This window comes from Miniopterus natalensis, chromosome 7 (assembly GCF_054644295.1).
Source record: "Miniopterus natalensis isolate mMinNat1 chromosome 7, mMinNat1.hap1, whole genome shotgun sequence".
Classification (NCBI taxonomy): domain Eukaryota; kingdom Metazoa; phylum Chordata; class Mammalia; order Chiroptera; family Miniopteridae; genus Miniopterus; species Miniopterus natalensis.
In genome coordinates this window covers 14,508,497-14,522,196 of record NC_142087.1, presented here as the reverse complement: position 1 = coordinate 14,522,196, position 13,700 = coordinate 14,508,497, and the positions used below count along the sequence as shown (strand labels likewise).

At 48.1% G+C, this 13,700-nt stretch overlaps 1 protein-coding gene across 4 annotated transcripts in view; it reads left to right on the top strand.

Annotated features, from left to right (window-relative positions):
* Positions 1-2,603, top strand: part of TPX2 (TPX2 microtubule nucleation factor) — a 45,485-nt gene extending 42,882 nt beyond the window's left edge. For all 4 annotated transcript variants that reach the window (XM_016200617.2, XM_016200613.2, XM_016200614.2 and 1 more), the window contains one exon: positions 889-2,603. In XM_016200617.2, the coding sequence (XP_016056103.2) occupies positions 889-999 (111 nt within the window). In that variant the 3' untranslated portion in view covers positions 1,000-2,603. The remainder of the gene's footprint in view (positions 1-888) is intronic.
* The last annotated feature ends 11,097 nt before the right edge of the window (positions 2,604-13,700 follow it).

Genomic DNA, 13,700 nt, shown 5'->3' with positions numbered 1-13,700 from the left:
CATCAATGAGGAAGTAGACAGTTTTAGGTGGAACTTCATATGATTAATAAAAGAATGAATATAGAAATACGTAAGTTGTTGAGGTTTTGTCTAAAAGTGCTAAGCCGGCAGCTGGTACAGCGGTTCGCAGTGACTGGCTGCTGGAACGCTCTAAGGATGAACTGTTAAAGGGTCTAGCTTCTTGGCAAAATTCAAGCTACCATTTTCTGATTGAATGAAGAAAAACTGCAATCCTCACTCCAGATACACGCACAAAACCAACCTTTTTTCCACCCTCAGGCCCTTTGCTTTTTCTTCAACACTTGGTACCTGCTTCTTGTGTTTGTCCCCATCATGGAACCATTTCTTACAGTGACTCCAAGTATAGGCTGGTAGCACAGTTCTTTTGATTCTCATTAGCTGTTAGTCTGGTTTGCTTTAGGATTGATTTTAGACTGCCCAGAAGATGGATGGGAACAGGCATTCTCCCAGCAACCCTTGCTAGTTACTGTTTTTTGTTTGTTTGTTTGTTTGTTTTGGCTTATGCTTTTGGTAAATATTAAGACTCCGTAAGCTTGATACTATACTCTAGCCAGTTCTTAACATGTGTCTCCTCTGCTGCAGTTGAGTGTAGCGCCATCACGCCCTAGTAATGAACACTCAAACAGGAGAGAGGCTTGCAGTTCTTTAGTGTCAGCCTAGGGATCCAGCAAGACCTGAACAGAAACCTACTTGGGCTCCAAAGCTCATGTGCTTTTCCCTTATACTGTGTTGCCCCCCACCCCCTGAATTAGTGACTGGGATCTGTAAAACTACGAACATTTTCTCAGGAAAAACAACAACAAACAACTACAAGCGTAGTTTTCTATCATCCTTACCAGTGATGACTTTATTTTCCTTACTTTGTAGGTGCACAAGGCAAACCCAATACGCAAGTACCAGGGTGTGGAGATAAAGTCAAGTGACCAGCCTCTGACTGTGCCTGTATCTCCCAAGTTCTCCACTCGATTCCACTGCTGAACTCGACTGTGAGCTGCAGACACCACCTGGGAACAGGAGCTGCTTTTTCCATCAAACCAGGAGCCTTCTTTCTTTTTCCCAGGGGCATGGAACTTTTCTCCGGGGGGCATGGAGAGAACCCATTTCTTCAGACTTTTACCTCCCCGTGCCCAACAGAGCCTACCTAACAAGTGTGGACTCTCGTTTTGTTGAGAACTGTTATCCTGCATTATTGAAGCTAATAATGAGACTCAACTCATATATATCTCGATCAGACTCCATGTAGTTATTTCCTTTGAACCATCAGTTGACTTTTAAAATGGGTTTTAACTTTGACCAGAATTTAAAGTCTTTATATCAGCACTATGTAATTTCTACTCCCCCTCCCCCCCATTTTAAATCAGAAAATAAAGATAAATACTGAGATAGGATTTAAGTCATGGCTTCAATGAGGAGCAGTCAGTATATCAGATTTTTTCCTCTTTGCATAGAATGAATATAGAGTTAAGGAGCCCTTTGCTACGAGGGGAAGCCTCATTAATTGCACGTCGAGGAAGAAGGCCTCCTGGGCTGCTGGAAGCTCACAGCAGCCTTCGGTATGCTCCCGGCAGAGCTGCTGCTAAGGCACATTCTTCCCTTATCGTGCTGATAACAGGAATGCCATGCATCCCAGGGTTTAAGTCTTCCAGTAACCTGGACTGCAGTAAATATGTTTGTCTTCCCCTCCTTGTTTTTGTTATTTGATGTTTTAAAATTTGTCAAGCCCCTCTGGAGGTGCCATCTTGTTGCCAAAATGGGTATTTTGAGAGGAGTGTCCCGGAACTTTTTAAAGCATAGGTTCTGTCTCTAAAGGAAAGTGCTTTGTACCTTTTTTCTGTCTTATGTCAGAATACCCTTCCACATTTGTTGACTTCCTCCTAGGAACCACTCTGGAAGGCCTTCCAATGTTATGCCTTCGCACAGAGTGCCTTCCCTCAATGTGCTCTTTCTCATCTGGTGAACTCTTCCTATAAGACAGCTCAAGTAACATCTTTTTTATAACTCCTTCCTTGACCATCTGACCTCCTTAGCTAAGGATGATCACTTCTTTTATGGCACCTCCCAAATGTTTCTTGTGTGTGTCTCCAATACAGCAGTTACACCACTGAGTTATTTGCACTTGTTTACAAACTAGTAAAGTCACGTCTATCTAAGATTATCTTAGTATCTCTGTATTTCTTGTAGCTGACACAGAACTTGCTTGGTCCATGTTAAATAGTATATTTTCTTTTAGACTTGACACTATTTAAGAACTCTGCTCTATAACAGTCATATTCTGCCCTGGCCAGTCCTGGGCACCATATATAATATTAAACCTATTTGATATTCCTTTTGTTTACTCATTCAGTGAGCATCATGTACTACCCATTGTAGATTCAGCAAGATACTACTTGTAGGTCCCTGGGCCTCCCGAAGGCCCACAAACTGATGCAAAATATGGTTCCTTTATTTACTACTAGACGTGTATGGTGTACAGTTCCGTAACTACTCATGTAGTTCATGTAACAAATAGTAATTTGGTGCCAACTACATATAACTTGGCATTGTGCTAGTCTCTAGGAATACAGCAGTGAACAAAAATAGAACATCTTGCTTCATGGATCTTACCTTTTATGACGGGAGACAGCAAGCAAGACACTGTCCTGCCAGGTGATAATGTTTCCCTGGCCGACTGCTGTGTGGAGACGGGCGGGCGGCGGGCATGTGAGGTGGGAAGCGGGGAGGCTGAGGCGGCTCTTGCCGCTGTCTGGGTGTCTGGGCGTCTGGGTGTCTGGGTGAGCCGATAGTGGCCCGGGCTCCGCTGGCAGTGGAGGTGGCGAGAAACGGCTGGATTCTGAATAGATTTTGAAGCTGTAACTGACGTGACTTGCTAGCGGATTGGAAGTGGAGAGTAAGTGGAAAGGAAGTTAAGGAGGCACCCAGGTATCCGCCCCAGGCGGAGACAGAGTTCCCCATCCCTTGTACTCTACCACAGTCCTCACATCTCTTGTGGCTTCTCAGGGGGGCTCAGTTTTTTTTTTCCCTGGTCACCTCTTGCTTAGGTTTTTTACTTCCATTCATCTCTTGATCCCCTCTCTGTTCTGTGTAGCTTTTCTCCCTACCGCTACCAGCCTTTCCCTTCTAACAGTTCACTGTCATTCATGTATTTCCATCTGGTATCATTTTTGTTGTCCATCTTTTGGGTTTGATTGTTTAGGTAAGAGGATAAATCTGGCCCTCAAGCTGAGGCTTTGGAAGGAGCGTTACTGAGAATTACGGACCTGTGGCTCCTTCCATCCCATTTGCTTCACTCTGGGTTGCCTCTTCCAGAAACACCCATGGCAGCGTGGTGATGCGTGACGGTCTTGTAGAAGCAACAGAGAGGGATTACAATTAATTCAGAGTAATTCTGAGCTGAGACGCAGGTGGCCGTCGCCGCTTGCTTCCCAGAATTCCTCAATTTTCCAGTGGTTCTCTCAGCAGTCTGTCTAGTATTTAATCCTCTCTGGACGACCTCATACCACCTTCATTTTTCTACTACAGCCTCCCATTTCCCCTGAAACGTTTGCACACTCTCTCCACTCTTATTTTACAGAGAAATTCAGGTTCTTTACCCCTTCAGGCCATGTCCTAGGAGCCTCTCAACACTCAGAGGTCACTGCAGTTTTTCTAAACAAAGGGATTTACTGATTTCTGAGAAATCTGACTGTCACACTTTGCTTGGCAACTTTGCAAAGTTCCTGGCACATGTGCATTGTTGGAATTCCCACAATTTCTGGGAAGAGCTCTTTGCTTTCCATGTTGTTTTGACTTGGTCATGGTTTCCCTCTGCTGATGGTCCTATGCTGAGTTACACACTCAGATCATTGTTCACTCTTTGCTTGATTGCTTTGTTCTTGTCTAACTGCTTTGTTGCCATCTTGGCTGCTGCACTAGTTCTTACCGGTTCTTTTCCAAAGAGTTTGTCACTGGAAAGTAGAGCTTGGGTGTAGACAGGCTGTGGTCACAGTTGCTCCATCATTTAACAGGTGAGACCTGTGCATGAGTAATAGTAAAACAAGATGGGATTGAGCCATGTGAGACCGACAGGACAAGTGCTAAGGGAGATTCTTGGAGGTAAGGTTGCAGTTTTTTGTGTGTGTTTTTTTTGGAGAGGGAGAGAAACATTGATTTACTGCTCCACTTGTTTATACACTCATTGGCTGATTCTTGTATGTGCCCTGGCCAGGGATGGAACCCACAACCTTGGCATATCCTGATGATGCTCTAACCAACTGAGAGCTACCTGGCCAGGGCGAGGTTGCAGCTCTTGAAGATGCTTCTTTTTTTTCCTTTGTAAAGTAAAAATTACAAAAGTAATACTGCCTTTTGGAAGCAGAACAATACTGATTATATCAAAACACGAACATCTCCTTCCTTCCCCTATTCCCATCCCCCATGGGTAACCCATAGTTAACAGTCGTATATTCTTTTTATAGAGCACAGACACCTAGAGCATTTTTCTTTTTATAACAATGTGACTATAGCACTGCATTTTAATTTTAATTTGTTCTTTGAAAGGTTATGCATTCACATGGTTCTAAATTCGAAAGCTACCAAGGCAAAATCTCCCCTTTTTCCTCCAGCTGCTCCCTCCCAGAGATAGTGCTGCCAGGTGTTCCCTTGCAGAGATGGCTTCCGTACTAAGGGTTCCTACCTCTTCCCTTTTATTTTTACACAAATAGTGTCACGCTCCACACTCTGTGCCTCGCTCTTTTCCTATGTTCTGCATTGAATGATGTGGTTCAGCTGCTACCTTGGGCATGTCCTGGCTTGCTCCCTGAAACCTCTTATGGGAATCTAGTGACACAGAAACAGATCTGGAGTGGGGTCTAGTTGCTCTACATGATGTCCTAGGCTAGTGACCTGAGGTCCCATGGACTTGAGGGCAGGTCAGCAACACCTGGTCTTTTAGCTCCTGGCTTAGCTGGGCCTTGGGGGCTTATGGGCTTGCGTATCTGGTCAAACCTGTTTGTCCCTGTATATAAATCTTGACATTGCTTTCCTTTCAGTTCCCTTCTGAATCTTGTCTGCTGGGGAAGTTCCTCACTGCTGAGAGTAGCAGTTAAAGCCATTAGCCACGCTGCTGGGCTCCTATTTCTGCACAGGCAGGCTGAGTTACAGCCCGGTGCTGTCGGTCCAGGTAGGAATTGGTCAACATTTGGAATCCTGAGCTGCCATCCGCCCTGCAGCCTGCTGGGATGCTCAGTTTAGACAACATATAAAGTTTCCTGGATACAGGACAAACCCAGGCCTATGGAAAGAGCAGAGAGGTTAAAGTGTGTGGTACTTTGAGCAGTGACGAAGGCGTAACCAGGGAGCTGACATGTTTGCTCTGTCGCCAAGAATTCCAGGACAATTTGTTATCCAGCTGAAGCCAGTATAGTTGGCTGCAGAAAAGAAGCCTGGGGACAAAAACATACCTTTTCCTTGTTGCCTTTTGTTTTCTGGCATACCTACTCTTTTCTAGTGCTGTAGTGATGGCACCGACATCGAAAATGTCTGATGATATTTGCTATTCTCATGCCAGAGAAGGAGAGGCTGGGCTCAGGCCAAAGCATGGCTTTTATGTGCTGAAGGTGTCAGCTTTCTGAAGGGCTTGACAAACGCAGGCATTTCACTTGCAGAAACGCTAGTTGCAGGGGCAGGGCTAAAAGCTTCGGAAAATACTAGGTTTTATTTAGAAACTATTTCACCAGACTGAGTGTAACCCGAGGTATCACCTGCACTCTCCCTTTTCCTTTAAAAACCCTCCTGTCTGGCCTGCCGAGACCCACGTAGTTATGGGATTGGTATCCTAGCACCTCGCAGGCAGGTGTGTGGATGTGCTGAGAACTGTAGCCAAGTGCTGTTGCCCAGCTTGTTTTGGCACCGGTGGCATTTCCTCAGTCCTTTCAGGAGCAAGGGTGGGAGACAGCCTGCAGTTGGTCAAGATACTAAATAGCCAGTGGTTGTAAATTGTAATATGAAAAGCAGTTTGGCAGCATTGTTCAGGCTTGTCTGGTGGTGAGAGATGGTCTCTAGCCTGACAGTGACACTTTCACTCGTGGGCACTCATGTACACGGTCTGTCACAGAAAGCCCACAGCGTCCTTAGAAAGTGACTTTAAATTTGCTCTATGCATAGATCTCACAACATTGTTATTTTCAGTTTTATTGTTAGTGATGTACAATTTGGAATATACCTGGTAATAGGAGGAAAGAGAAAAAAATCCATGGTCCCATCACCCACCTTGAATATTGGTGTTTCTTTGTATAATCTCTTTTTTCTTGTGTAAAAGTTTCATCTTTTTCTACATTGTAGGGTTTTTCTGTGTATATATTTTGTATTCTGCTTTTTTTACTTAGCATAGTAGTGACTCAAATATTTTTCCTGTATTACCGCACACTTTGTAAATACCAGTTAACAGCAGCATACTGCTCCACTGTTTGAGTTTGCTTTTCTCTGTTGAAAATGCTTGCTTTGCAAAGAATTTTTCTAGACTCTTTATAGGACAGATTTGTCTTTATTTGCTTCCCTCTAATGTATCTTGTCTGTGTCAACTTTAAATGACTGTTTCAAACCACTTAGTCAATCTTTGTAATTAAAATATTAAAAGGAAATATAAGCCCCTCCCCAAAGCATAGTTAGTGGCATTACTCCGGTGTACCCGTTTGCAAGATGGAAAGCTCCTTTCGGCTGGCATGTCAGTGTTACTGGCACTCATGCCCAGCAAGAAAGTTGATTGGCATTTAGCAAAGTTTTTCTGGAGAGGACTCTAGTTATGTTATTTTAAAGTCTTGGAACACGACCTCTTCAGACACCACGGGTTGTCCCTCAGCCCCAGCCTTCAAGTCCGATGTGAAAGGAGGACGCCCTTGTCCTAACTCTGGCTGGGGCTGTGATATGTCTCTGGGGAAGAACAGGAGCGGGGATATCATCTCACTCTGTCACTGACATGCTAGGTGACAACAAGTTGCTTCCCTTTTCTGGACCTCAGTTTCCACATCTGTCAAACGAGATTGAACTAAAAGGATTCGTAGGGCTCTTTTCAGCTTGAATATCTTAAGAATTTTTTTCTAGGCAATTTGTCTTCACGACACCAGCCCTACTTTCGTGTTTACATTTTTCTATAACCAGCTGCTCAGTCACTGAGGGAGGGCACCTCTAGCAAACTCTCCTGCCCCTGGATCTTCATTTGAACCTCAGCGGAGTATGTTGGAGACCAGTTTGCTGTCTTGTTGAGGACGTTCCAAGAGTTGTTCTGGAAGCGGAAATCTATCCCAGATCACTCCAGGGGACTAATCCCTGAATAATGTCCTCTGACACACACACATATTTTCTGATGTTTCTCTTGACCTTGGAACTGGTTAAAGACTACACCGAATGTTCAATGAATTCTTACAGACTGCTGCATGACGTCCCCCCATTCTTGGTGTTTTCAAGGTGTGAAGTTATCTCTGGTGGTTTAAGGACATCACAGTCAACCGATGCCAGACCCCTCAGTCAGACACTGGCAACTGTGTGTGTTTTAACAAGCCCTACAGGGGACTGGTGCATGCGCAAGTGTGGGGACCACTGCTTGGAGAGGGACCTGCAGGTCTCCCAGCTCAAAGGTTTCTATGGGCAGGGAGCCAGCAGCCATTTCCTCATGTGACCTTGTGTCCAGACCAAACATGAGCCAATCTGGAGGGCAAGAACACCCCTCCCCTCCAGAGCTCCCTGGGAGTCACCTTTGTGCAGTGTGTCATGTACACAAGAGAGCTGCTGAGTGTTGAGTAGGTATTTATCTCCTTAACCAAGACTTTATGACCAGGATGAAGACGGAGGAAAGAATGCTTTCTCAGTGTCCTCCCAGTAAGTCAGATGACAGATAAGGAAACCGAGGCTCAGAGTTTAAGTTACTTTCCAAAAGGTCACAAAGCTAGTAAGTAGCAGAGTCAGAGTTCGGATCCAGGTCTCTTTGTCCCCAAGTGCCCTTTCCACCACATCCGTTGCATCCCTGAGTAGAGCCGGCTGTAGGGAATGGGCATTCTTTGTCACCAGGGGTTGCCAGAAGCCCCTGCTGTTTACCCAAACAGGACACAGCCGGCAGCTGCCCCTTAACTGCAGCGTTAACAGCCAGTGAAGGGAGCAGGGGGACTTCTCAGGGAGGAGGCCACGTGGGAGTCTGTGCTTTCCTGGCTCTTTTTAGAATTGAGTGACTCGCTCAAAGGCCCCTGGGTGAAGAAGAGATTGTTTTGCCACCCTCCAGGACCAGCAGCTCCCGACTGGAGCAAGTGTCCTGTGAAGGTTGCGGTTTGGGCTGGGGCCTGCCCTGAACTCTTGACCTTGCTGCGGGAGCCTCCAGCTAAGCTTCCCAGAGGCTGGGAGGCAGGTCCTCTCCTCGCTTTCGCACAGCAGGCACCTCCGCAGGCCGTTCCGGATGCTTGGGTTCCTGTCAGGGATGTGGTAGCTGCCAGTCAATTAAGTCACAAGCCTCGGCGGGCCTAAGTGATAGCCAAGGCGGCCGGAGTGCCAGGCACCCCGAGCCAGGAGGCGTCTCGCCCGGCCCACTCCTCACCCTTTGCTTGGACGCCCCTCAGCATCCCGCACGGCCCTCTTCTCCCAGCAGTCACTCAGCTCGCCGTGAACCCCCTGCTTCTTATGGCGACAGCTTAGCAAACGGCCTGGTTTTATAAATAGCACCATGGTGGCCAGGGAAGTGGCCTGTGCACTAGGGCAGAACACACATTCCCTGCCTTTTGAGCCCTTTCCTGGGACCCTGGGACGAGGGACTTCTGGTGCAGATAAAGCCGAATTACTCTCAACTCCAGGTGTCTACTCTTCTTGCCCTTGGGTCTCGCTTCTCTTATATGCGTTTGGCCCCCCCCCCCGCCCCCACCAGGCCTCTGTCCTGAGGTGGTGCTTCCAAGTCTGCTCCTGGGACATTTCCTGTTCTTGGAACAGCTGCACCAGCCTGGGGTACCCTCCTGCTACTTGATCCTATAGGGAGGTGTCCAGTGGCTGTGGGCAATTTTCAGATGACCTTGTTCCTCTGACGTCATTAGATGGCTATTTTTGGCTTTGCTGTTTATGCTGCAGAGAAGTCGGGCTGAGACGGGGAGAGGGAGGAATGAAGGAGGGCTGGTCCTGGTGCCAATGGTCCCCGGGCCCTACCAAAGTAGGAGCATTTCTTTGTCGACATTTACAGAGCACCTACTGAATGTCAGGCCCTGGGCTTCCAAACTGGTGACAGAGTCATCTTCACTCACTCACAGATTTATTTCTCAGCAGACTTTTACTTTGTGGTATGGAGTAAGTGTGAGGGCTCTGAGCCAGGCGGCTTGGGTTTAAATCCCCACCCCACAGGAATTCTATCTCTGAAGCTTTGGACGAGTTACTCCCCCGTGCCTCAGTTTCCTCTTGAAATAGGAATGGTAATAGTATCTGCCTTGTAAGGTTGCTATGAAGATTAAGGGAGTTAGTATCTGTGTCTAGCGCATGGTAAATACACAATAAAATGAGCGGCTACTCCTGTTAACTGCAGCACATTTTGTACAGGGTCCTTGGGATACAGTTGACTGACATGGTCCCTGAATGTTCTGAGCTGGCATCTGTGTCCCCAGAGTCTCAGACACTGGGACAGCGTGCACAGTCAATACAAGTCAGGGTGGAGCCCCCGCCACATGCACTGCTTTGCCCAGGGATACTCCAAGGAAACAAGGTGATGTCCTGGCCCTGGCACAGCCTCAGGGCAGTGACTCTCACCCTGACTGCACATCAGAATCTTCTGGGGAGATTTAAAAAATACCCAGAGTCGGGCTTTACCTCTAAACCGTCTGATTTAATTGGCCTGAGCTGAGGATGGGCTCAGGTTTCAGGAGCTGTGAAGCTCTCCCTGCGCTCCCCAGGTGCACCAGGCTTGAGAGGCGCGGCCCAGAGCGCTCTAGAGGGAGATGTGCTCTCAAATCACCAGGGGCTGCACCAGGGGGGCGCTATCAGGAGAGCTTCAAAGCCGGCCCCCTGACATGGGGCTTCTCACACGCGGGTGTGCATGAAAACCACCCAAAATGCTGGGGACAGATTCCAAGGAGGCTTCATTCAAGCTTGGGGGCCTGGGCACTGAGAAAGCCTGCACTAGCCTTCCCTTTGGCTGAGAGTGCATCCCTGATCATAGTCCTAAAGATTCCTCCTCTAAAATCCCAGTGTTTTATATTTCCTGGGTAGCTCCTACCATTTTCTGTCTTGAATTGTAGAAATCTGAGTCCATATTGATATGTTTTGAATTATTTATTAATCTGCTCAGTTACAAATGGTCATTTCAAAAAAATTTGAAAAATCCAAAGAGTACAAATTGTCTGCACTCCACATGTTCCTATGTGTGTTTCTATTCTTCCAGACGTTTTCTCTATAAATATTTTTACCAAAACGATCCTAAATTCATGAATGATTTTACAGTCTGTTTTCACCTAAAAGGAACTATTTGGTGATTCTAGCTTTGCCCCAACTCTCTCTTTGTCCCCAAGGTGACCAGTTTAGTCCTTGCCAGAGAGTAAAGCGCTCAGTGAGTAATCTTTGCAATAAAACAACAATTCCAGGATGGAACAGTGTGTCATTTGAGCTTCCAGATAAATCTACGTCCAATTGGCACACAGAATGCCCATAGATTTCTGCGTACCAGCCTTGGGGGAAGGAGGGAGAACCTGCTTTAAGGACAGCAGCCTGACCAAGGGCTTCCCCAGAGGCTGGAGAGCTGCTGCTAAAGCCCTGGGCTCAGGGGCCCAAGGTGGGAGAGGGCAGGAGAAAACATCCCTGAGTGGCTCCTGTACCAGGACCAGAGGAGAACTGTGAGGGGACTTGGCTGCTCTCTTTAGAGTCAGAAGGTCATTGCTCAACTCCCTAAATTTTCCATCACAGCCGAGTAGGGAGAGGGTGAGGCTGGGAAATGTCTCCTCTGAGCAGGTCCTTTTAAAAGCATCTTGGCTGGATCAATTTCGTCCTAGGAGCCAGGGAAGCAGTGCCCGGCTGGAGTTAACCCCTCCACTCCCAAGGAAATCTCCCAGAAATGCGTGAGCCTGGGAGCCCAGGCTTCTGGAGTGCAGAGCCATCCAGGGCAAGAGGCCTAAGGAGCCGTGAACTCTGGCTGGAGATGCCTTCCCTCTGGCCTTGTTAAATCCAACAGGCATAATTGCATCCTGCTGACCTTAATTCCCTTGGCACGTTTAATTGGTTCTGGCATTGCCCCACTTCCTGCCCTGCCCCTGTAGAGGCAAAGAGAGTTGCTGCACAGCTGGTGCCGGGTGGGAAAGCCCCTTGTTAAGGATGGGCAGGGGCTCCGGTGGCCCCCAGCTGGATGGAGGAGGTTTCCCCGTGCCCCACCCCTGTGCCTCCAAGAGAGAGCTAAGAAGAAGCTCCGGGACTCCCAGCAGCAGCTGGCCAAGCTGAGCTCAGCCCGGGTGGCCAGCAAGCTACAGGCAATCCTGTGGATCTGGAACAAAGGCCAGTCTCTCATCCCAGGAGGGACCACAGAGGAGCCTGCAGGGACAGCTGAGCCCTCTACCTGGGGTGTCCACATCATTATGGAGACCCCACCATGTTGCAGCACTCTGATACATGTGCTCACTAAATGGTCCCAGCCACCCTGGGAGACAGGCCATGGGCAGAGTGGCGATGAGCTGAGCCTTGGACTAGATAGTTCAAACCGAACCCTGAGTTTGCTCTGTGACTTAGTTTTCCTGTCACATCTTTGAAATGGGGTTGAAATGGCTGACATTTATAAAGCACTTACTATGTACCCAGGCACGGTTCAAAATGCTTCCATCCCTCCCCATGAAGAAGATGTTCCTCCAGCAGATGAGAAAACAAGCCTCAGTTCTTAGTCTCAGCTTGGCTGGCAGAGCGCTAACCATCGCCGACTGTGAGAGCTGGATGGGGGACACTCATGAAGCTGCTTACCCAGGTCTGGCCTGTTTATGGAAGAGTTTGAGAGACACTAGTTATTATTTGGGAATCGCGACAGTGACAAAGGCAGCAAGTTCGGCCCCTTATGTTGTCCCAGCCTGGATTTTGGTCTCATCAGGAGGTGGCTCTGGATTTGAATCTGAGTAATTTGAAGCTACTCAATAGCTGTGCGACTCTAGAGACAGGCCTCTTACCCTTTCTCAGCATCAGTTTCTGTACCATTAAAATGGTCTAAAAGCTGGCGCCTCGAGTCCCTTGTGAGGATCCAATGAGCTGGGGTGAAGCCTTTGGCAGAGTCAAGTCTGGCCCTTAGTGGGCACTCACTCAATAAATGAGCGGTATTGACAACCACACTAATGACAAGAGGGTGTCAGCAAGGATCATCATAGTAGAGCAATTCCACACACCCAGTTCAGGCCCTTGCTAGTCACTCATTAAACACTGACTGGCAAGTACACTTTGTGCTGGGGACACACATTAGCTCCATACAGCTCCTGCACTCTAGGGCTCCCAGACAGTGTCAATAGTGGGACCGACCTGGGGTTGAAGGAAGCCAGAGGAGGGAGGTCCAGCACTTCAAGCTAAACCAGAACCTGCTAAGGGGATGACCAAACGGAGGGCCAGGGTTCCCAATAACAGGCACAGACAGGAAGCATTTCAACCTTCAGAATGATATGAAACCCCAGTGGGGCAAGTCACAGGCTGGGAAATTTTACAGAAGAAAGAGAACTTTGGACTGAAAAGGAGGACATTTCGGGCTCAACTTCCTTCCTTGTGCAGTGATTCTGGGCAAGTTACTCGGTCTTTTGGTCTCCCTGTCTTCATCTAGAAAATAAGACGAAAGCCCCACAAACATTGTCAAGATGATGCTTTAAGACAATATAGACAGCCTGGCTGGCGTGGCTCAGCGGTTGAGGGCCAACCTCTGAACCAGGAGGTCGTGGTTCAGTTTCCAGTCAGGGCTCATGCCCGGGGTTGTGGGCTCGGTCCCCATTAGGGGGCGTGCAGGAGGCAGCCAATCGATGACTCTCATCATTCATGTTTCTCTCTCTCCTCCCTTCCTCTCTCCGAAGTCAATAAAAACGTATATAAAAAAAAACCCCAAACCAAATATTTTTTAAAAAGACAATATGAATAAAGCTAATAATGGTAGGCACTCAAAAAAATGGGAGCTCCCTTCCCTTCGGAGAGCCTGGGTTTGGGTCCCAGCTCAGTCCCTTACAAACTGGATGACTTTGGATAAGTTACTTAACCTCTCCGTGCCTCAGTTTCTCTATCTGTAGTCCTACCTACCTCATTGGGCTGTTCTGAAGATCACATGAGTGAATCACCACAAGAGCCCTGAGAACGAGGCCTGGCACATGTGGCAGGTAGCAGACAGCATCCATTATTCGTTGTGCTTTCTAGCAGGGGCAGGCTGTCAGCTGGCCCTCGAGGAGAGAAGTGGAGGGGGGGCAGGTCAGGGCAGGAGGGAAGGGCCAGGAAGAGCAAAAGTCGTGAATGAGGAAGGAGCAGCAACTCTGTTTTTTCCTAGCCTATACCAACCTCCCAGAGTGGCTCTAACCAGTTCTAGGGACCCCAGGAGATGTGGCATGCAGGCGGGCAGAGCTAGGGCCCAGCCTCGGCATAGTCTTGCCCTTCAGCCCGACCTGAGAGCCCCTCTTCTTCCAGGTCCCCTCCCTGATCCTGTTCAAGCCAAGGCCTGGGGAAGGCTGCTCCCCCAGGGCCCCAGGTGCCCCCTC